General features: G+C 32.7%; 1 protein-coding gene and 1 long non-coding RNA gene across 14 annotated transcripts; both read right to left on the reverse strand.

The window, feature by feature from the left end:
• Window positions 1–5,089: 5,089 nt before the first annotated feature.
• Window positions 5,090–6,667, reverse strand: LOC118489313. The gene is made up of 3 exons (XR_004887203.1): window positions 6,315–6,667; window positions 5,626–5,838; window positions 5,090–5,231 (listed from the first exon to the last, which is right to left on the reverse strand). It is a non-coding gene; the product is annotated as an uncharacterized LOC118489313 (long non-coding RNA).
• Window positions 6,668–13,995: 7,328 nt separating this feature from the next.
• On the reverse strand, window positions 13,996–18,717 carry LOC110921738 (anaphase-promoting complex subunit 6-like). Of its 13 annotated transcripts, none has more exons than XR_004887209.1 (8): window positions 18,395–18,714; window positions 17,141–17,294; window positions 17,006–17,049; window positions 16,709–16,819; window positions 16,267–16,380; window positions 16,080–16,175; window positions 15,630–15,665; window positions 14,157–15,527 (listed from the first exon to the last, which is right to left on the reverse strand). XR_004887209.1 is itself a non-coding variant. In XM_035987132.1 (5 exons), exons 2-5 carry the CDS (start codon window positions 16,314–16,316, stop codon window positions 15,482–15,484), a joined length of 228 nt encoding a protein of 75 aa, XP_035843025.1. In that variant the 5' UTR covers window positions 16,317–17,049; window positions 17,141–17,294; the 3' UTR covers window positions 14,139–15,481. The 13 variants fall into 13 exon arrangements, 1 of the variants encoding a protein (XP_035843025.1); XR_002582592.2 differs by having other exon boundaries at window positions 14,162–15,527; window positions 16,709–16,785; window positions 18,395–18,713; XR_004887207.1 differs by having other exon boundaries at window positions 13,996–15,527; window positions 16,709–17,049; window positions 17,141–17,909; window positions 18,395–18,717.
• Between the last annotated feature and the right edge of the window lie 4,563 nt (window positions 18,718–23,280).

The raw sequence follows: 23,280 nt of genomic DNA on the forward strand, positions 1-23,280 counted from the left end.
ACTTGACGTGATCTTTGTATAAAAAAATATATTATATCGACTCTTTTGTTTACTATGTCATCATAAATCATGAACGATAACTAAACCAAAAAGCAAAATTTTCTACAGGTTAGCCTAAGTGAACCAAAAACCTAAATTTACAATGTTTTGGTTAAAAGAATATATAATTAAGGTCAGATTGGTTAAAAGAATGGCATGAAATGAATTATTGGTTTTTTTTTTTTTTTTAGCTCTGAAAGATTTTGGACACTTTGTCCTAGTAGGGTAGTAGGTTGACTACATTAAATGAAACCACATGCACTCTTGGTTTCTTAAAAAAGTTGACATGAAAAGTTAAAAAAAGTAAAAAAAAAAGTTGACTTTTAGGGTGTGTTTAACACAAGTACACAACCCATTTTTTTTTTACTCAACGTATTTTTTTACTTTTGATGCGTATTTTTTTTTTTACTTTTGATGCTTGATTGTTATGCATTTTTTTCTTGAATTACTCAAGGTATTTTTTTACTTTTGATGCTTGATTATTATGCATTTTTCTTGAATTTTAATGCTTGATTATTATGCATTTTTCTTGAATTTTAGTATGTGTTGTTTTGCTGTATTTTGGTTGTTAATTGTCATATGGATTGTGATCTAAAGTCAACTAATTTGGGTTGATCAGTTGTGATAAATAAATTAGGTATTTAGCTGAATTGTGCAAGAGCATACACCAATAAGAGAAAGTATTACAAGAGTATTTATAAATTTTTCATAGAATATATAAATTGATCTTGTTGATGTTGGTTTGCTTTGGTGGTTAATTGCCCGTTATAAATTTGTTCATAGAATATATAAATTGATCTTGTTGATGTTGGTTTGCTTTGGTGGTTAATTGCCAGTTGAATTGTGATTTAAAGTTAACTAATTTGGGTGATTAGTTTTTTTTTTTTTTTTCGAAAATCAACTTTCATTAACCAAAAACCGGCTAACTATCTCCAAGGCGGAGATAAAGCCTTACATAAAGTCTAATTTACACCATTTCTCCCAATCAATCAAACCCGTTTTAAATCTATGCTTATACCATAAGAAACCAATCGCTTTAATCTCCGCTGCCACTTGAACCACCGTCTTCTTTTTGTTCGAGAATGTTCATTTAGGAATTCTGCTGACAGTTAGAAATCTATAAGAGATGTTATAATTGATCATAACATCAGTTAGAAATCTATTACAAGAGAATTTATAAATTGATCATAACAGGCCAAAAGGTGTCAGGGCATGAGTTGGGTCATCAATCGCCACGTAAGACCATTAATGGATTGCTACATCACCCCCTTGCCCCACCCACCATGGTTCACATGGATTAAACTATGACAACCATGGGCATCCTTTCCTTTTTCAATATTTTTTTTTTCTTTTCACAAAAATAAATTAAAATAAGAGAATAGTGGTTTGGTTCATGACCACGCCCTTAGGCTAGTGGTTTTAGATGATGGATTAAAAGTGGGTGACATGACGCTGATGTGAAGGGTCATGACCACACCCTATAGCCTAAGGCTGAAGAGTGTGGGGGCATGGGTTGGTTATCAATCGTCACGTAGGATCATTAATGGATTGCTACACTATCCTCTTGTCTCATATTGATTAAACCATGACAACCATAGGTCTCCTTTCCTTTTTAAATATTTCATTTTTCTTTTCACAAAAATAAATTAAATAAGAGATTAGTGGCTTGGGTCATGACCACACACTTAGGGTAGTGGTTTTGGATGATGAATTAGAAGTAGGTAACATAGCTAGTACTAATGTGGAGGGTCATGGCCGCACCCTATAACCTTAGAGATATTTATAAATTGTAACGACTGATCAAACAGAAGCAGCTTGACGGTTTTTAATAGCTCAGTTTAGAACATGGAACAATCACTATATATAAACAAAATTTGTTGATTAACATCAATTATTTATATGTTTATATTTTCTATATGCAGTGAAACGGTTAGATTCTCGTAGGCTAACACAAATTAATAATTTTGAAAAAAAAAAAGATATGAGTTGCTAAACCATTAATGTTGGACGGTTAGATTGCCAAGCTGGCATTAGTTAGTTAATATCGACTCAACTGGCTCATGAACATATTTACTTGTATTGATTGGATGAAACAATTTTTTTTCCACTTTTGTATCTTTTCTTACATCATCCCACACACCTATTTAATTCTTTCTTTCATCTCTTACATGATGTAAGAATCAAATTAGTAACAGAATTACAGAACATTCTAACATATTTTATCAAAAGAGTGACATCTATAAGTGTATAGTAGATTGCAATACATGGTGTCATGTAAATTTATCATCCGAATGCGAGTTCGTGTTTTGTAAGCAAACCCAAAATAAACATCAACATGCTCATACGAATACCAGATTTTTCCGCCGCAACGCGCGGACGGGTAAACACCTAGTTCATAAATAATCCAAAAGTTATAGTAATCCAAAATTATAGTTATAACGGAGAATATATGATTTATTATTATATTCATAAACTAGTGCTAATACCCGCGAACTTCGCGGTTTTGCCAAAATAATATGTTTTCGAGGTATTGACAAAGAACATTATACATATATGATGATCATAACGAAATAATCCGAAAGAAATTATTATGAAACTCTCAGGTTCATAAAGTAAATAAGACAACCAACGTACTAGTGATATAAATAAAACAAAAAGATAATAAATGATGAAATTACGTTTTTGTTGTTCGAAATATCAATAGAAAGCCTATTAATCTAATACTTCTACTTTTCGGAGCTTCTTAACCAATAACCGTGTATTCGTTATTGACCAATTGAAAAAAACGATCATCACCTAACGAAATATATTCGACTTGAATCATATCATACCATCCAATATCACTGAACCTATTGTAAACAATGTATATGAACGAAACTATATTAGTAACAAATTATAAAATTTAGTAAAAGATAAAATAATATTAATCACTAATATGAGTAATGCATTGACAAAACTTTTTGTGACCATCAATATTCTTTCTGCGGAGCTTCATAATCCAAGTATTTACATCAAGAACTTTGATCTTCATTTTAGAAAACCCACTTAAACCACCTAAGCTAGTAATTAATTTTGAAAGTATCTATATTTGATAACAACACGACAAATTCGTAGATATTATTAGAATGAAAAAATAGTAAAATAAAAATATTCTAAGAAAACATAACATAATATTACCATTAGAAAGAAAAAATAGTAAAATCTTTCTATACTAATAAACAAAAATATTTTTGTACACGTGTAACTCTCTAGTGCCTCCTCCCTTTTAATAATAGTATTACATATTAATTTTTATACACAAAATATAATATAATATTAATTAATATAGTTAGAGATAAACGTATAAATTCAAATTTAATTAATAATTATCTATAACAAATATAAATGTATCAAATAATATAATAAGTATAATATTATTTAATATATTTAGAGATCAAACGTATAATTTCAAATTTAATTAATAGTAAATTACTTTTTAAGTCCCTATGTTTTAGTGGTTTTAACCATTTGAATCCAAAATCAAAAAGTTTAACGTCCTGAGTTTCTAACCGCTCATTCACACCCTCAAAAAACCTTTTGTAAGGCCAAGTTCTTTATGTTCTCACAACTTGTCGAAATTTTCATTTTACCCTAACCATATATATTTGTTAAGATAAAATATATTATTTGGATATAAACAATAATTACTAATAAAGTATCAAATCACATGTACAAGTACTTATAGTATATAACTTAGAAGACTAAAATTACAAATGGATTATCTAAATAAAGTACCAAATTATCTTTAAAGCGAACACTAAATGGTTTTTAAAAGACATATTTTTTTTTGCTATTAAGTATATAACATTATATTTACTTAAGTCGTCTTTTTTTTGCTATTAAGTATATAACATTATATTTACTTAAGCCGTCTAATACACGTGTTCAATATTTTCTTCCAATTTTAAATTTATGTTACTATCAATATTTTTTCATCTTAAAAAATGGTCCAACTTCCTAATAACATTGAGTTTTAAATATTAAACTTAATTTCAATCATATTACGCAACTAAAGACATTATCATCATGCTAAATAAAGACATTATATAATACTATAAAAATTTTAATTTGAATATTTAAATGTCAACTACTAATTATAAAAGTTGTTGTAGACGCTCAAATTTATAGTTTAAAAAACTTTAGTCCTACCTTTTTAAACGTATACTTTATTTTTAGTATGATTTATTTAATATGTAATATTTTCTATATAATGATGATATTCGTATCTTGTCTCATGATCCATATATCTAAAAGTAATATTTATATCAAAGTATTTATTATATCATTAATATACATAGTAGAATTTAACTACAATTCATTTACCATAACCTCATAACTTATAATTATTTTTAAAAATACTTACAATTTTATGATCATTATTTTTTATTTTTATTTTTTAGTGTTACTTATTTTGAAGACATAATAAAATGGATTGTAGTATCTCAAAAGAGAAGTGAAAACTTAGAAAATTATTTTGAATAGCGAAAATATAACTGTTCTTTTGTTTTAAAATAAGTCATTTCATTAATAAGGATTATATACAGGTTTATAATTTACATTTTTTTGTCATTTAACCCGTATAATACACGGGGTTGTAAGCTAGTAAAAATAATCTAAGAAAACGTAACATAATATTACCAATTGATGAGTTACGGTCATTGAAAAAAAAAGGATAATTAAGAGCGTCATTAACTTGTAGATAACCTTCGACGTAGTAATCCAAAGTTATAGTTATAATATGTATTATTATATTCATAAATAATCCAAAGGTTATAGTAAATCAAAGTTATAGTTACAACGGAGATAAATAATCCAAAAGTCATAGTAATCCAAAGTTATAGTTATAACGGAGAATCAATGATTTATTATTATATTCATAAATAATCCAAAGTAATCTGAAGTTATATGGTTTATTACTATATTCATAAATAATCAAAAGTAATCCAAAGTTATTTATTATTATATTCATAAACTAGCTTAAGATCCCGTGAATTTCACGGGTTGCTAAAAGAAAATATCTTCATTATAACCGCTGACATAAATATTAACTTAGTAAATTATACATAGATGTAAATACTACTAAACTAACAATCGGTTCCCGTGGTGTTACGATTATTAAGAAGGTGGATGAGTATAAATGCTAGACGAACAACCTGAAAAAAAGGAAAAATAGAGGTTCAAAAAAATAACCTGAAAACATATGATATGATATGATATACTGACTTAATCATTAGAGTGTGTGAAGGGTCTGTATTGTCAACACAATCTAAATTGAGGTGCTTTTACTCCTGATTTGCATTTTAAATTTGATTAGTGCAACTTCAAATAATAGTATCTAGTCCAAAAATTATTTTCAATAACGCGGTTTGTTATACTATATCACAAAATCACTTTCAACTGCAAATCCAAACACCCTTTTTAAGTGATGCTTTTTTATATTTTACCTTAATATGTACTTTATTCACTATATTTGTAAGAGCTTGTGGGGGCTGGAAATATTAAGAATAAGGCAAAAAAATAATGTATAACATTAGATCGTAAACTTACGCTTCGTGGATAATTGTAGAAAATATAAACAACTTCCTCGTTGCTAAGACGGTCCCATAGACCATTAGATGCTAACAGAAGAAATTGATCCTTTGTGACGTTCAAGACCAAGAAATGGCTTTAAAAAAGGTTTAAGAAGCCTAAACTTTGCTAATAAAGGTTCTTTATTGAACTTCGCCTTCTTTAGATTGCATCCATAATGGATCTTGAAACCTGCAAACCAAAACTATTATTTTAGTTTTATAATTCCTATTGTCTACATTTGAAGGTATAAATTCACTTCGCATAATTCTCACCAAAAACTAACTTTTTATCATTTCATTAGCCAAAAAATTCGTATACACACGCACACAAATTATATACTAATGGTATTGTTTATTCTTCTTTGTCGAATATAAAACCATAGTATATGTTTTGTTGTAGTATTGTGGGAGTTTAATTAATTATAAAATTGAATAGATAGCTAATGAATGATCCGATTTTCAGTAACACCTTCATATTCCCACAAGTTCTATAAATTAAAATTGAAATAGTCAAAAGCATAAATGTAACCATCTTGAAATGTTTTAGTATGGATCGGGACTTATTTTCTAAATTTTGTCATTATATTAATGCATGCTTTTATACAGCATATAAAATTGTATGCACATTCTTCATTTTCTTCTAAAAATAAATTTTAGATTATATACCTTGACGACTTCCATCCATAAGAACCATGTTAGTGCATCCGTCTTTCGTCTTCGTCTTATATCAAGTCTCGGTTTACTACACTTGAAGCTGAAAGTTTGAAGCTGAAAGTTTGAAGCAGTTGAAAGTTTGAAGCAGCTGAAAGTTTGAAATAGGGTTTAGTTTGAAATGTCCTGTCCGTTTGAAGAGTTTCAAACGGAAGGGTCACTATCTATATATAGCTTTCAAACTTTCATCATTTGTAACTTTCCGGCTTGTGCAACGAAGTGTTGCCGAAGTGTTGTCAGGTTGTAAAACGTTCTCAAATCAATCATACAACAGTTTATAGTGTGAATCTTGCTGAATTGAACTCTACACGTCTGTTTCCGCCTTTCGTTTAGAGATAAACTCTTCTGATCGACTCGTTCGGGTCTGAAAACGATCCTACAAGTGGTATCAGAGCTCAGGAAGAAGAGTTCTATACAATTCAGCTGCGATTTCTGTTTCTACACCTTTCTTTTTCAAAAATTACAAGCTTTCACGGTTAAAATCGGCTGAAACTTTCACAATATGTGCGTAATTGTGTTTTGACAAACCCTTGAGAATTTCAGTTCAAAACTCGAAGTATAACTGGTAAAAATTGACTGAAAACTGGTGTCCGTTTGAACGAAGCCTAGCTATTTCGTTTGAAAATGCCTATTCAGTTTGAAACCATCGTTTGAAGCAACCTTCTGTTTGAACTATCGTTTGAAAGGGTCCATTCCGTTTGAAAGACCGTTTGAAAACTTCCTGACCGTTTGAAACAGGATCCTATCGTTTGAAAATATGCATTTCGTTTGAACTGACCGTTTGAAGCAATCTCTTCCGTTTGAAAATCAACATGACAGTTTGAAACATGATTCCAGTTTGAAAGTGGTTTAATAATTCACGTGAAAAGATTATTGATTTTTGTGAAACATTAAAAGAGATCATGTGAAAATTCATTGTAATCGAGAAACAGACAAATCAACAAATAAAGTTGTTGGATTAGTGTTATCACCGACCCACTAAGGGATATCAGTCCAATCAAAGTTAAGTCATCAAAATTTAAAATTTTCGGCTACTGTGAATTGTTCGGCCCAATCAAAGGGATTCATGACTACGGCCCAATAGAAAATTTTGAGTTGTCAGTTGCCATTGATTGTTATCATTCAAAGAAATCATATGTTGTTTTTACGGGCCAATGAAAGATTGTTAAAAGATAATTCGCCGGCCCATGTGAAATTTGACGGCCCAAGATCATATTTTTGCATGTGAACTGTGGATTATTAATAAGTACGTCGGCCCATATTAAAGTCTCTTGAATTCTTTAATTGTCAGACGGACATTTACTAGTCCACGTGATTCAAATAGTTGTTGGTTATTAATCTTGTTTGCAAAAGACTGTGTTTGTATTAATCTTAGGGTCATACATCGCTTCAAAGTCATACGGTTCAAAGTTGCTTGAAACAGTTCACAAGAGGTGGTTCAGTTCATTTGAATTCAATTTTTTTCCAGGTCGTGTGGTTTAGCCAGGTCATTGGAAAAAGGTCGTTTGAATTTGATCCGGGTCATAGCTGTCCGTACAGTGTGTCAACTTTCAATCCGCACAGAATTTTCACCGGTTCGAGTACCAGTCTTATTCTAGTATTTGATAATTCTTTAAACTGATTGTATTTTGTTTATGTGTTGTCAGGTATTCTTACAAGGTGATACAGCTCATTTAAAAATCCGGAAAAATGGACGAGGAATTCTACAACGCATTCGCTACTCCAGTTACACCGATGAGTATTGCACAGAACACGATGTTGGAAAACGAAACAGGGACGATGCAAAAGCCTCCCAAACTAATGAACATCGAAGAATTTAAAGGTTGGGAAGGTCGTTTTGAGAATTGGTTACAAGCTAATTACCTAGATGCTTGGGAATGTGTCGAGACAAAATATGTTCGACCGATGAATGATGATGAAGAGCCTGTTCCGATAAAAGATCTAGGTGCTGATTATAGAAAGAAATACAAAGATGAGAAAATGATGTTAAGTCTTCTTCAACAAGCAGTGAAAGAGGATATTATGGTGCTTTTGCAACACAATGGAACTTCATATTCGATTTGGAAAGCTTTAAGGTCAAAGTTTTGTGGTAGTGAAGAAATGGTCAAAAGCAAGAAATCGCTTCTAAAGAAAGAGTTTGATCTGTTTCGCGGGTTAAAGAATGAAAGCACAAGAGAGATTATCGAAAGATACTGCAATTTGCTTGCTAACATGAAGAGATTGAGTATTGAGAAAAACAATGAAGAGTTGATCGAAAAACTTGCTGATGCTTTACCATATGAGACTTGGGGCACATATCTTATGATGCTCAGAAACAAGAAAGGTTTTAGTAATTTGACACTCAGCAAGTTCATTGAAAAGATCGAAGCTCAAGAAATGGAACAACAAAAAATTATTCGAATGAAGGATTTTGATGGTGAACAGGATATCGGGTTATACTATAAAGCAGGGGTGAATGAAAAATCATCAAATTTATCTCCGAAAGTTGAAACTGCCTACAGTGTAAAAAATTCATCTGAAAGCTCATCTAAAGGATCAAGCAGCAAAACAAGTTTTACATCATTTCCATCTTTTGATCCAAACATTTCTGCTACGAAAAATGGGAGAAAACTTTAGTGTAACATTGTTTTAAATCTTGAAAATGATCAAGATTATTCTGAAGAAGTTGCCAAAAGTCAAATGTCTTTATTAGGAATGGTTTTGGAATCTTATAGTTGTTTTGTTGCAGGTCATATCGGGAATCCAATGCTAACCAAGGAAGACTACGACCAGATAGATGCTGAAGAGATGGAGCTAATGGACATAAAGTGGTGTTTGGCTAGCGTGTTAAGAAGAGCTGAGAAATTCAAGCAGATAACGGGGAGAGATGATCTTCGTGAGGCAAATGTTTCTACTTTAGGTTTCGATAAATCTAAAGTCACTTGTTTTCGGTGCAGGGAAAAAGGACACTTCAAAAGGGAGTGCACTAACCACCAAGCAAATGGAGCTCAGAACCCTTTCAATAACAACAATGATTACTACAGAAAAGCTATCTATCATCAGGTTGCTCAATCACCATCACAACAACATCAACATCAAGCACAAACTGCACATGGAAGACCAATAATTGAAGATTCAGGAAAGAAAGCATGTGTGGGTAATCAAGATGAAAAGAAGTCATTTAACTGGGATAAATATATTCCAGATAATGCAAAAGCTTGTTTGATTGATCAAGAAGATGAAAAGCTACCAGAGGGTGTTAGCTGGGAAAATTTTACTTGGGATGATTATATTCCTGATCAAAATAGAGCTTACACTGCTTTCATGGCAAAGGTTGAAGATGATAGTGATGATGATACTGAGTATTGGGCAAGAAAATTCAAAGCTGATATGAAGTTGCTTGCTGAAAGTGATAGTGATGATGATAAAGCCAAGAAGAAAAAGAAAAAGATCAAGACACCAGTGAGCAGTGATGATGAAGATGTTCCAGTGATAAGAAGACAAAAGGTGAAAGAAGTTCCTAAATTCAAGGTTGAGGAAGAAGTTGATGCGAAAAAGATTCCAGTGAAGTGTAAGAATTGTGAAGCTATAAAGAAGCAAAACAGCACACTGATTTACAACTTGAACAGTTTGAAGGAATCTTACGATGTGCTGAACAAAGCAATGAACCAATACAATCAAACGAGTGAAGAACAAGCAACTGCAATGAAGACACTTCAGGGAGCTTTCATGATAAAGCAGAAAGTTGTGAACAATTATATCGAGAAGTGTGCTGCTTTGGAACAAAAGCTTGAGCTGCAAAGAATTGAAACTGAAAGGGTTAACCGTTTGTTAAAAAGTTACTCATGTACTTCTTATGTCATTGACAGGATTTATCCGACAGTTGAAAGTATGAAGGCATGGGAAGACGATGAGATAACTGAAGAGAAGGAAGTTGGAAAAATTGCTGATGAAAAGATTTCTGAAAAGAAGAAGAATGACACGAAGAAAAAGACTGACAAGAAAGATTCTGGTAAGAAACATGGTGTCATTTATAACAAGTGTCCACCTCCGCTGGAAAATGGATATTTGCCAAGATACCCAAACGATGAAAGAGTCAAAAAGGCAACAAATTTACAGTGGGAGTCGGAGTCGTCAGTCAATCTACCAGATAGTATTGATGTTGTGTTTACATCGTCTGACACTGATCAACAGTCTCAACTGATGAAGAAAGTCGTGGATCATGTGTTAGAAAACGATGACATAGAGGAGTCAAAGTCGGAATTTGCGTCAGAGTCAAAGTCTGGGTCAAGCACTCCATGTCAAACAGAAAAACAGGACAAAATAGTTTATGATAGAAAATTTTTGTTATCAAAATCTAATTTGAATGATGGATTGTTCAAGGTTGCATACACTTTGAATGATTCTGACAAATTATATTCTGATAAAGAATTTCCAATAAGAGGTGTCAAAACTGAATTGATAAACAAGGTTTTCAAACTCACAGAACTTAATATTTCTGAAATAAAAGACTTATGTCTTAATGAAAAACCTAAAAAATACACCTCAAGAGTACAACAAAGATTAAACAAGAAAAGGAATTACAGTTCTGGTTCAGGTTTCCAAAAGAAATCAAACGATAATGGTAATTTCAAAAAGAAAGGTCTTGGTTTTACTCCAACAGAAAAACAGAAAAATGAAAAATATGTTCGTGATTTTAAATCCAAAATGACATTTGTTTCAGGAATGTCATCTGAAGAAGAAGAAAAGAAAGCATTCTGGAGGCAGTCAAACAATGAGTTTCTTGCAAAGAAGCAAGATGAAATGAAGAAGATGAATGAGCAGAAGAAAGATACGAGAACTTGTTTCCAATGCAACAAAGTTGGACATATTGCCAGGGAGTGTTCTAAGGCAATACAATCAAAACAGGGAGTATCTCGTAAACTCAAAGAGAAAGTGGTTGAGTTTAAACTACCAATTGATCGAACCAAACTGTTTAAAAATTCTATTTTTGAAATTCGTGAATGTTCGAACAAGTTTTATCAGAAGAAAGCTAAATCTGACAATCAGAGATGGGTTGTTAAGAAAGCTGTTGAAAGTTCTAGCGATGATTCTGATAGGTCAAAATCAGAGGAGCTATCTTCGGGCGATGAAACTGATTCCACAAAGTCAGTTGAGCCACAAGTTGTTTCAAAATGTGAAGCTGATGTAAAAGATGAAAAATCAGTTCCGATTGTGAATGATGAGGAATTTCCATAACTTCGGGCTGAAAATTACAAAAAGAAAATTGGTAATGTTGAAATTTCTAACCAATTTTATAATGATAAACAGGAATTTGATGCTGAGAAGGTCTTTAACCCCAAGGTAAAACATATCTTTGGAAAGATGATTGATCGAAAAGTCAAAGAGGTTAAAGAATTTTATGAGAAGAAAACAAAGAAAGAAAAGGTTGAACCATCCCTGGTTTGTGACTGGGATGGTACATATTATGAACAGTAAGTCTCAGGACTTGTCGGAGCTCCCAGGTTGGTAAGCGTGGAGCATGAATCGGCATCTTTCTTGAGTTTTATTCGGTAACGTCAATCATACAAACGGTAAAGAGGTTTGTTTATGTTTGTTGGTTATAATTACAAGTGGTTAGACGATTTGATTGCATATGGTAAATCAAGGACATTAATTTGTACTTGTATTTTCCTACAACTGGTTGGAAGACAAGATGATGAACCACATCCCCGAACCTTTGATTAGTAAACCTACAAGTGATAAAATCAATCAAACTTATTTTCCGGAAAAATCATTTTGATTAAAACAAACTTAAGTGTTTTGAAATCTAAATGGGAAAATAGGTTGTTGATACGGGGAGTTCTGATTGTTTATACCTAGTGAATGGCGATTTGATGCAATTTGATGTCAGTTGTCAAGTTTGTACAGTTTGTTTTATGTTCAAGTGTGTCTAGAACTTAGATAGTTTTCAAATTTCTTTAATGTGTTTGCATTTTAGGGGGAGTAGAAAATTTTCAGAAAATCCAAAAACATTAGAAAATTTGAAAAAGCCAAAAACATGATAAAATTTAAAAATGAGGTTTGTTGCGAAAAAGAGGAAATGATAGTACATCAGTGGACTATCACAACATGCTAAAGAATTGGAAAGTTTAAAAGTGATAAACAATCTTACTGCAGATGTGTCAGTAGGTTTTCGCACATTTAGTAATTTGAAACGAGATATAAACCTAAATTCGAACTTGCTTAATTCGTGGGTAACTATTCTTGGATATATGGGTAACCCCCGAAATCTTGTTTGAAAGGTCCCGTATTCTGAGATACTAGGTCTTTATACTCAGTGATATCTGGGGTATTATCCCGGGACTTCTGCTGTATGGAAGTACTGACCTAGTCCCCGGATAATGCTTTTCGCAAAATGCTTGAAACATAGCATCGCCCTCAGCAAGCTGATGAAACAATAAAATTGATAGTCGCTGCTGTTGTAATCAAAAGATCCTCTAAAGGGGACCCACCAAAAGTCGAAGCCGTCATCTCTCTGCGTATACGGAAGTATCGACCTGAGCTCTCACGGCCCTCGCACATAACCCCTTTACAGATATCATCTGTGGTATACTCACCTGTAAGACTGAATATTGGGATCTGGATGCAGGAGTATATTCAAGTGGAGTGATACACAATTAAGTTTAAGTTTCTAAAACATTAATATCGTATCTCGAATCGATTGAAATTTGTGTGAAAATTTAAAGTGGACCAATATACTGACAATCTAGGTAAATTGTTTAGAACTGAGTATGTTTAAAGCTTAACGGTGTTGGTGATATGTGATGGGTTGGTAAAATTCCTTAGCTTAATGGTTTTAATTTCGGTTAATTACACGAAGTTACTTTCTAGAATACACTACTTTGATATGGTTTGTGTTTTGCAGGCATTGACGGGTTTAAGGTGCATTTTGGAGAATTACTGAAGCTTTGGGCGGATGCTAGAGAGAACACAATTGAAGAAAATGCAAAAAGAGGCAAAACTGAGCTGAACTCTGCGCCAGAAACAGTCCAAACTTCATTTTGGCTTATCCTGAGCTAGAAAATGAGTTTCGGGGCTTATAATATATGCATTTGGGGTAGCTCAACGAGACGAATCAAAATATCAGGTTTTGAAAGGCCAGAAATTGTCGCATTATCTGCTGCACACTGGCTGATTGGTAAAAACGGGATTTTTTTTAGAGAAATAGTCAATTTTGGAAAAGGGGGAGTTACACTTTGTTATTCCTTCAACTCCCATTCATTGGGAAAAAAAACCACTTCATCTTCATCCATTCTCCACCATCCAAACCCTAACCCCTAACCCTCAACTCTCCTTCAAGACTCAAGATTATGGTTCGGTGCTTGTATTCATCGATCGTGCCTCTTCGACCATGAACGGCTAGCCTCTTCGGTTTCACCCCGGTGTAGATTATTGTAAGAATTCTAGGGTTTATGCATTCGTATTTGATTTGATTTTGTGACAAATTGTTTAGTATTTGAAACCTTCGATATTGTCTTGCATTTGTTTCGAATTCGTAAATTGTCGAACGATGTTAAAAGTTATGACTTTGCGAAATGGTTATGTGCACTTATGCCTTATCGTAGGTTAGGATTTACATGTCCGAGGTAACAAAGTGAATTACGGTCCGTTGTCTATGACGTCGATAGCAATTGGCACCTAAGCTTCGTGATAGTAATCCGTTAATCACTATATGCAATTGAATCAAGTTAAAACATGTAGGAACTCTAGGTCTTGAAATAATCGAACCGGGTGTGGAACTTGTCTCTAATTTCTTGTTTTAATCATTTAGTAATTTAGTTGCAATTTTAGTTAATCACAAGTGTTTTAGATAATACCAATTGTCGGGTCACTCCGATTTATTTTCCAACCAAATAAACTTATAAAAAATCAGCAATCTTCATAATCACATTGTACATTTTTGTAAATAGTCTAACTAGTCGAACAGGTCGTGCAATACTGACCACAAGCTCTTCGTGGATTCGATACCCGACTTACCCTAGCTACCTAGGTTTAATTGGGTTTTTGACTGATCGGGACGACACGGTCACGTCAATATGTCTCAAAAACTGATATGATCCTCTTACACAAACTCACAAAAATATTGTCTGTAAATATTTCGTTTCTGCATTTACTTTCATTCAAAAATCCAAAAAGATTTTTAGCGTGTTTTAGCATAAATTTCGAAAAATTCAAAAAGATTTTCGACAACTGGTATTGGAGAGCTAATTTTCAAAATTCCGAGTGCTAAACATGATGAACAGATGGTTTGGGAGTGTGTGTTGTTTTTGAAAAATTAAAATATATCTTCAAGTGGTTTATCAAAGATTAACATTGTAAAATCATTCTTTGATTGTATTATTCCTGTAAGTGATTCATAAGCTGGTGAGATTGTTTTTACAAGTTATCATCAGAAAATTTATTTTTGGGTAGAGAATGTGCAGGTTATCTGAAGATAGAGTGCCAGGTTCCGATACCTGAAGACTGTGTGATTTCAACAAGCCAGGCTGCGATCCCAACATATCGAAAGGGGGAGTCTGAAGACATCCAAGTAGAGATTGTTCGTGGAAAGTCTGTTGATGATGACGAAAAGAGAAGAGAAAGATTTGAGGATTCTTACAACGTCAAATACTTCAAAGAGTTCGAGAGGACTGATAAAGATTGAAGATGTGAAGACTCGACACTGAAGACTCCGTCAACATCCGAGGGGGAGTTTGTTGGCGCATCCGTCTGTCGTCTTCGTCTTATATCAAGTCTCGGTTTACTACACTTGAAGCTGAAAGTTTGAAGCTGAAAGTTTGAAGCAGTTGAAAGTTTGAAGCAGCTGAAAGTTTGAAATAGGGTTTAGTTTGAAATGTCCTGTCCGTTTGAAGAGTTTCAAACGGAAGGGTCACTATCTATATATAGCTTTCAAACTTTCATCATTTGTAACTTTCCGGCTTGTGCAACGAAGTGTTGCCGAAGTGTTGTCAGGTTGTAAAACGTTCTCAAATCAATCATACAACAGTTTATAGTGTGAATCTTGCTGAATTGAACTCTACACGTCTGTTTCCGCCTTTCGTTTAGAGATAAACTCTTCTGATCGACTCGTTCGGGTCTGAAAACGATCCTACAAACCAGTGTCAACATTTTTGGGCAGAACTGGTCATCTGTATAATTCCAAAATGCCTGCTCATACAAAAACCAATCCAATTACTTGCAAATTACAAAAAACAAAACATGCACTTCATATGATCATAATTGTTCTTACTAACAAATGAACCGACTTACCTTGTGATAGTATGTAATTGCATCCGTATAATTATCCTGCCAAAAAAAAAAAAATACAAAACCAACCATAAAAAAACTTTCAAAATATCACAATATTTTCTCTTTTACCTGTTCATTTTTAGTGCTACCACTCTGGCCAGGCAGAGCGGGTCGGACTGACCCACAACAGTCTTATATGATTTTTTATACGTCTTGTATGATTTTTTATACCAGTAACACTATATGTTACACTAATGATCTAAACCATTTTCAGATATACATCAGAAGGTTTTATTTATTTGAATACATAATAGCGGACTTACAACCATTTGACCTCACAACCCATTTGAGATAAATTTTTAGTTAAACCCAACCAACCCATTAGATATACAAAACATCCCTGATTGACCTGTTCGTCTATAAATGAGTCCACATTTCCACCTTTAGCCACAATGAAAAAGTTAATGTTACCTGCAGGTGATACGTGTAAAGCCAACATGTGTGCTTAAGTTTCTTGTTGATAGCTCAAGGGCCTTTTCATAATATGTGACTGCTTCATCGTACCCCCTAATGCAGAGTAATACAAAAGGTAGCACGAAAGTGTTAAAATAGTCAATAACCATTAAACACTATGTTTAGAGGAAGAAAGTAGACATACTTCAACTTTCTTAACGCATGAGCAAGATTAACCATAGTTGATTCCCACATCTCAGTTAACAGTGGTGGTATGTGAGCTAAAGTCTTCTCAAACCACCATACTGCTTTATTATACCTAAAAAGTTTCACATAGTCTCAAACCACCATACTGCTTTAACATGAACACATATATATTTAGGCTTGTTGCAATTCTCTATGAGATTAAATGCAAAAGAAAGCAATCAAATATAAGAAAAGAAAGAAGAAACAATTATAATTATAATTACAATAATAGTCTAAGTCTTCAAATAAAATCTACCAAAAAATATTAAAATAAGTTAGGTAGTTTTCAGCCTTTTAGACCCATTTGACTCACTCCATTTTTGTCTTTTTTTTCTTTCTTTTTTTTTTTTTGATTTTGACTCATTTGCATATTAAAATCATCAAACAAAACCAAAATTGACCTATACGTATATGTGTCAAAAATGCCACATCATATGCGTGTTCTTCCTCCCTCAATGGCCCTGCTCAACTAAGCAACCTGTAAAACCAACTTGAGTTCATCTTCTGGTTCACTGATCCAAAGTTTAGTTAGAAACCAAGTAAAGGGAAATTTAAAGATAAAATACACTAATTGGTTATATAGCCTAGGAAGACTGGTTCATTTAGATTCCAAAAAAAGAGTCAATTTTTCATTCAAATTATCTAATATGCATACTATTATTATATACACTATGAAAGGAGAAGGTGATTTAGATTACCATTGTTGAATACCAGATTGGTGCTGCACTTAATCTTTACCTAACTGCAACACTTCGAATATTTTTTTATGAGAAAAAAATGGTGTCTAAAATAACCAGGTATGGAGTGTAGAGAAAAATCGTGTCTAAAATTACCAGGTATGGAGTATAAGATGTTTTGTATCTGAAAGAACTTGTAGTGGGCAAGGCCATCATCAGTACAGTAACCTTGTCTCACCTCCCATGCTCCAAAAGTTTCCTTCCACCTAAATGCATTTGCTTATATATTCTCCTTTAACAAAGCATCCGCCTAATTTAATCAAATCAGTTAAGATTCAAACAAAACACGTTGCATTAAACAAATCCTTATTTGAAATCATCACGACGTGAGTAGCAAGAATAGTTAAGTGGACACAAGTAACAACAAAATTTGATTTGAAACTCCCTCAAGACTCAATTTAGAAAAAAAAAAAACAAATCCTAGAAAAAAAACTTTGAATGAATTGAATGAACCTATAAACCTGTAATGAGTATACGAAGAACATTAAATTGTGAATGTCTAGAGTGTGATATTAATTTATAAATTAAAGTCATGCCAACATAGTACTGCAAATGATAATTACCAAACTTAATCCCAAAATAAAATAAAAAGAAACTTCACCAGATCACTATATTATATATTATATGATGGTCTATATCAAATATTGTTATCTAAATTTTTCACTTTTCAGTTAACAGAAATAGCTAACTTTTCCGTTTAATATATTACCTATTAAAAAATAGATCCTTAAAAACGTACTTGATGTAGCAGAGTATGTGTTTGAATCAATCGTAACAAAAACAACAACCTCGATAGAACGTACCTGATGTAGCAGGAACCCTAGAATCCCATTAAGGAAAAGTTGACTACATCCATTCTATTTAACTTGGTTATATAAACATATTTGTATTAGACATAAACATGATGGAATTCTAAATAAAAATTATAGCAAAGTTATATGATGCTTTTGATTAATTTAGTACCAAATACATGAGGTTCTTATTCTCTTCCTCTAGAACTTATTCACGAATCATTAAAAACTCTCACAAATCCATAATACTCTCCTAATCCAGTAGCAATTTTACAAATCCATCATACTCCCAAATTGCCTCTTCATTTCTTATTGCTATAAGAAAAAAAATTCATCATCGAAAACTATCACTAAAAGTATACACAGCCTAAAACACCTTGTTCATTCTCTTACTAAAAAAGTTTCTTCAACAAACATTCATAAAATAACTTCTAAACCAAGTACCCACCACTCTTTAGCAACAAACGAAATAAACACTATAAAGAATTCACAAACCAAGAAAAAATATCACACAATCCAGTAACATAAATGTGATAAAAATAAATAAGAAGCAATTTACCTAACAATCCAAATCATAAACCTTCAACCTCATTGCATAACACAACACCGACACAATCAAACACGAATTCAATTGCAGAAATGAAACCCTAGAAACAGAGATTGACGACAAAGACGAAGATTAAGAGTAAAAAGGGAGGTGAATTAGTGGATTGTAGGAGGTGAGATTAGGAATCAGTGGTTTGAATTATCAGGGTGTAAGTAGGATTGAAGGATGGGGGATATTATCCGGTTCGTGTATGGGGGGAGGCAGAGGAGCGACACACGTATGACTGATTGAAGGAAAAGGAGAATTAGGGTTTTTGATTGAAGAGAAAATGAGAGAGCGCGTGTAATAGAAGAAAAGAAAATCCCGCCCAAGAGGGAATTCTCTGGCTTAAGAGGATGTCCACATCATCAAAATGGTTGGCTAAGAATATGCCATGTGGCTAAGATGTATTCTTTTAGTATAGTAGATAGATCATAAATAATCAAAAGTAAGTTATAGTTATAACGGAGAATCTATGATTTATTATAAACTATAAATAAGTAACATGTACATGCATTTGGAAGTTGTATAGTTGGTTTTGGTAGTTTTTCAAAAAAATTTGGATTTTTCCTTTCTAACCCTAAAGTTTAATTTTTTTTGCAATTTAAGTTGAAAGTTTCATACTTTGGTAATTTAAACCCTTTGATTAGTTTGATTTTTCACTTATAATTCAAAAGTTTCTATTTTTTTCAATTTAACCACTTTGATTTTTTTTTACTTTTAACTCAAAGTTTTTGATCATTTTTTTTTACTTTTAACTCAAAGTTTTTGATCATTTGCAATTTAACCACAACATTTTTTAACTTTCAACTTTAATCCCTTATACTTTTCATCTTTGGCAAGTTTTTCTTTTAACGTTTCGTTCTAAATTTTCCGAGTTAACACGCTGCAACGTGCGTATGGGGTTTCAACATTTTTTCATCTATTTTTTTCCCGTTTGACAGGCCTTTCGCAACGCATCCATATTCCCCCGTTTGATAAGTCTGTCGCAACGCGCGGGTCAGAGATCAACTTAGTTATTCTTTTCTATGTTTTACATACAGGTTCGCGGTCATGTAAGAAACATTTGACTTTTATCTAATTTGATATATAACTAATGAATCCCCGCCGCATTGCGGCGGGTGGTAATTCTAGTTATTAATAAATAATCAAAAGTAATCCCAAGTTATAGTTATAACAGAGAATCTATGATTTATTATTATATTCATAAATAATCTTCCTATACTAATAAATGAAAATCTTTTTGCACACGTGTCACTCTCTGGTGTCTCCTCCCTTTTAATAATAGTATTACAAATTACATATTATACACAAAATATAATATAACATTAATTAATATAGTTAGATAATAACGTATAAATTTAAAATTAATTAATAATTATCTATCAAGTATAATATTATTCAATACAGTTAGAGATCAAACGTATAATTACAAATTTAATTAATAGTAAGTTACTTTTTGAGTTTCTATGTTTTATTGGTTTTAACCATTTGGATCCAAAATCAGAAAGTTTAACGCCCTGAGTCTCTAACCGCTCATTCACACCCTCTGTAAAAAATTAAAAAAACCTTTTGTAAGGCCGAGTTCTCTAAGTGCTCACAACTCGTAGAAGTTTTCATTTTACCCTAACCATATATATTTGTTAAGATAAAATATATTAATTAGATATAAACAATAATTACTAATAAAGTATCAAATCACATGTACAAGTACTTATAGTATATAACTCAGAAGACTAAAATTACAAACGGATATTTTCTCCCATTTTTAAATTTATGTTAATATCACTTTGTTTTCATCTTAAAAAATGGTCATACTTCCTAATAACATTGAGTTCTAAATATTAAACTTAATTTCAATCATTTTACGCAACTTATCATCATGCTAAATAAAGACATTATATAATATTATAAAAATTTTAATTTGAATATTTAAATGTCAACTACTAATTAAAAAGGTTATTGTAGACGCTCAAATTTATAGTTTAAAAAACTTTAGTCCTATTTTTTTTAAACGTATACTTTATTTTTAGTATGATTTTTTTAATATGTAATATTTTCTATACAATGATGATTTTTTTAATATGTAATATTTTCTATACTTTATAGTTTAAAAAACCTTAAATTATATACATCTATACTATATAATAAAAGAAACCTAATTTGGGACACATGTCATTCAATGAGAGCATTAATAAATTATAGATAAATTTAAAATTTAAAATTAAAAAGATTTAAATATTATATTTGAATTTTATCTTGATTGTAAATCTAAAGTCTAATATAAATTTCATAATAAAAAAAATAAAACAATACCGAAACTTAAGAATTTAAAAAAAATTAATACTTAATCAAAGAAACTAATAGATAAATAAATAAATAAAAAGACTTATTTGACAATTTTATATAATTTTTAAGCTGACTAGGTGATGTCGAGTGTTTTCAACTTTCAGCAAATAGTCTTCAAAGCCCAAAAAGAGTATTTCAAAAAAAATTAAATGTTTTATTAAGTTTTCAATTGGGCCATGAATCGAATTTTCAAAAGCCTAATGTAATTAAATAATAGAGTTAAATGTGATTTTAGTACATGTGGTTTGGTTATTTTACCAGTTTAGTCTAAATGTTTGAAACATTGTCATTTTAGTCCAAATAGTTTCAAACGTTGCCATTTTAGTCCACCCCTACTAAATATTATTTAGTTTAATATCTTATATTATAGATAATGTTAGGCCGTAAAGTGTGAGACTGACGCATCAAATTAACACAACGGGTTATGGTTACGAACTGGGCTTTACCGGGTTAGTTATATTAGGTTTTGGACCTTTATAGGTCACTTGGGCCAAGCTTTAGGCCATGTGGGCCAAGCAGGCCCAAGGGAAGCCCATGTAGTGAAGTGGGCTTGTCTATGCATATAAACAAGTTTCTAACTTGTTTTTAGGTTGGAACCTCTCGAACCTCCTTGTTACACAATTTTCTCTAGAGCTAGAGGAAGGCGATTGGTTGTGAGCACTTGTACTAGACGGTTTTGCTAGTTGATAGTAATAGAATCGTGTGCAAGTGTTTAAAGGTGATTCGGTATTGTTCTTGTTCTTCATATTTTCCGTTATTCTTGAATCTCACCAAGTTTGGATTCCGCACAAACTTGGTGATTGTTTGATATCATTGAAAGATCCGGTTTCACGGGACTTACAACTGGTATCAGAGCCAAAGAACCTGTTTCTAGGCTCGGTGTGATATCAAAGATTCAAGATTTTGAAATTTTTGTTGAAAATCATCAAGATCACTTTTTAGTGTTCTTCGCATTCTTCGTTATATTTATTGGTTTTTATTAAAAATCATCCTATTCTGCTTGTTCGATTTCTGTTTGAAGTGTTTAAGGGATAAAGTTAAATTAAAAAAAAAAATCGTATTCTGCAACATCTTCAATTTCAGAAAGTTCCCAAAATTACGAAAAAAAACTTCTGGTTGACAATTTTTTTAAATTTTATATTCTGTTGCATCATTACAAATTAAATCTTTGCATAAGATAAATTGCATGATCTTGGCGCTGGTATCTCGGGAGATTTTGCTGAAAGTTTGCTTCACATCGTTTCGAGTCACCAAAATCACGGGAGAAATCTATTTCCTAAAGTAGAGTTGACTTCACACGTTTCAAGTTGCTTTCACGGTTTCGAGTCGCGTCATTACCTCACTGGTCTCGAGTCCCATCTTTTGTGGTTTCGACATCACAGTTTCAAGTCGCAACCGAGATCTCGACTCGTCAACATCTTCACGGTCTCGACTCGTTAATCAACACTCCAATCCCTACATCTCTCCGTCAATCTTTTTCCGATCGGATTTACACGGATCCACACCCACCGTTCCAATCCACTGTCTCGAGTCGCAATCTCCTGTGTTGATGCAACAAATACAAGACCAAGGCCTGTAGCGACATCTCTGGGTAAAAGGGTTCAGGGGTTCGATTAGCCTAACGCAGGTCGTGGGGTCCCTCCACGTTTGCAAAACGTAGAGAGAGGTTCACTAGTAATGTTATTGTTCTTCGCTAATTCTAAGCTGAAAAGGTTCCAGCCCAGAATGTGATCGCGGAAGTTGTATTTTGTGAGCAAAGAAGAGAACTTGTAATGAACAAGTTCTTGAGGGGGAAGAGAGAGAGATCAGAAGTTCATGTGAGATTACAACTGATCTGGAGTGTGTTGAATGCTGGACCTGACTTATGTTTTATAGGGAAAGGCATCTCCCAAAGGAGAAGCTCTGGACTAGTGAACCATGCTTGCAGTGGAGGACTTACCCATTTTGGGGGTTGAAGGGTTTGGACCTGCGGACAAAAGGGTGTGCTCTCCCACATGGTCTGGTTGCAGCTGGGCAGGAGGTTTCACACGTTAAGTGTTGATGTGACAGGACACTGTGCTTGTCCTTTTTACTGTTCATGACCGTTGGAACATTTCCGAACCTTTTAACCTTTAACCTTTTAAGCTGTTGTGTCTCTAATCAGTTTATTAAGGTTTGAGCTACCCCCGTCATCAGCCCCCCAAGTCAGAGGTGTTTGTGATGTAAGCTCAAATGCTTCTGACTTTTACACATTATTTTTTATTGCTTAAAGGCTTCAAGGCTTTAAGGCGTTTGAGTTTTGAGATTTGAGATTTGAATTTCAGAATGATAGTAGATGTGATAGGCTTCAAGGTTTTAAGGCTTGAAGGCTTAAAGGATTCAACTTGTCTCACTCAAGGGGAAGTTGAGGCTTTTTGTAAAGAATGGGGGATCGATCTAAAGTTTAATCCGGTGGCTCTGGGTTTTGGCAAATCGATCGATTAGTGTCCCGTTGGTTCCATTGCTCTTTATTGCTGAGTATTCCAACTTGC

This window comes from Helianthus annuus, chromosome 17, assembly GCF_002127325.2.
Source record: "Helianthus annuus cultivar XRQ/B chromosome 17, HanXRQr2.0-SUNRISE, whole genome shotgun sequence".
Lineage (NCBI taxonomy): Eukaryota > Viridiplantae > Streptophyta > Magnoliopsida > Asterales > Asteraceae > Helianthus > Helianthus annuus.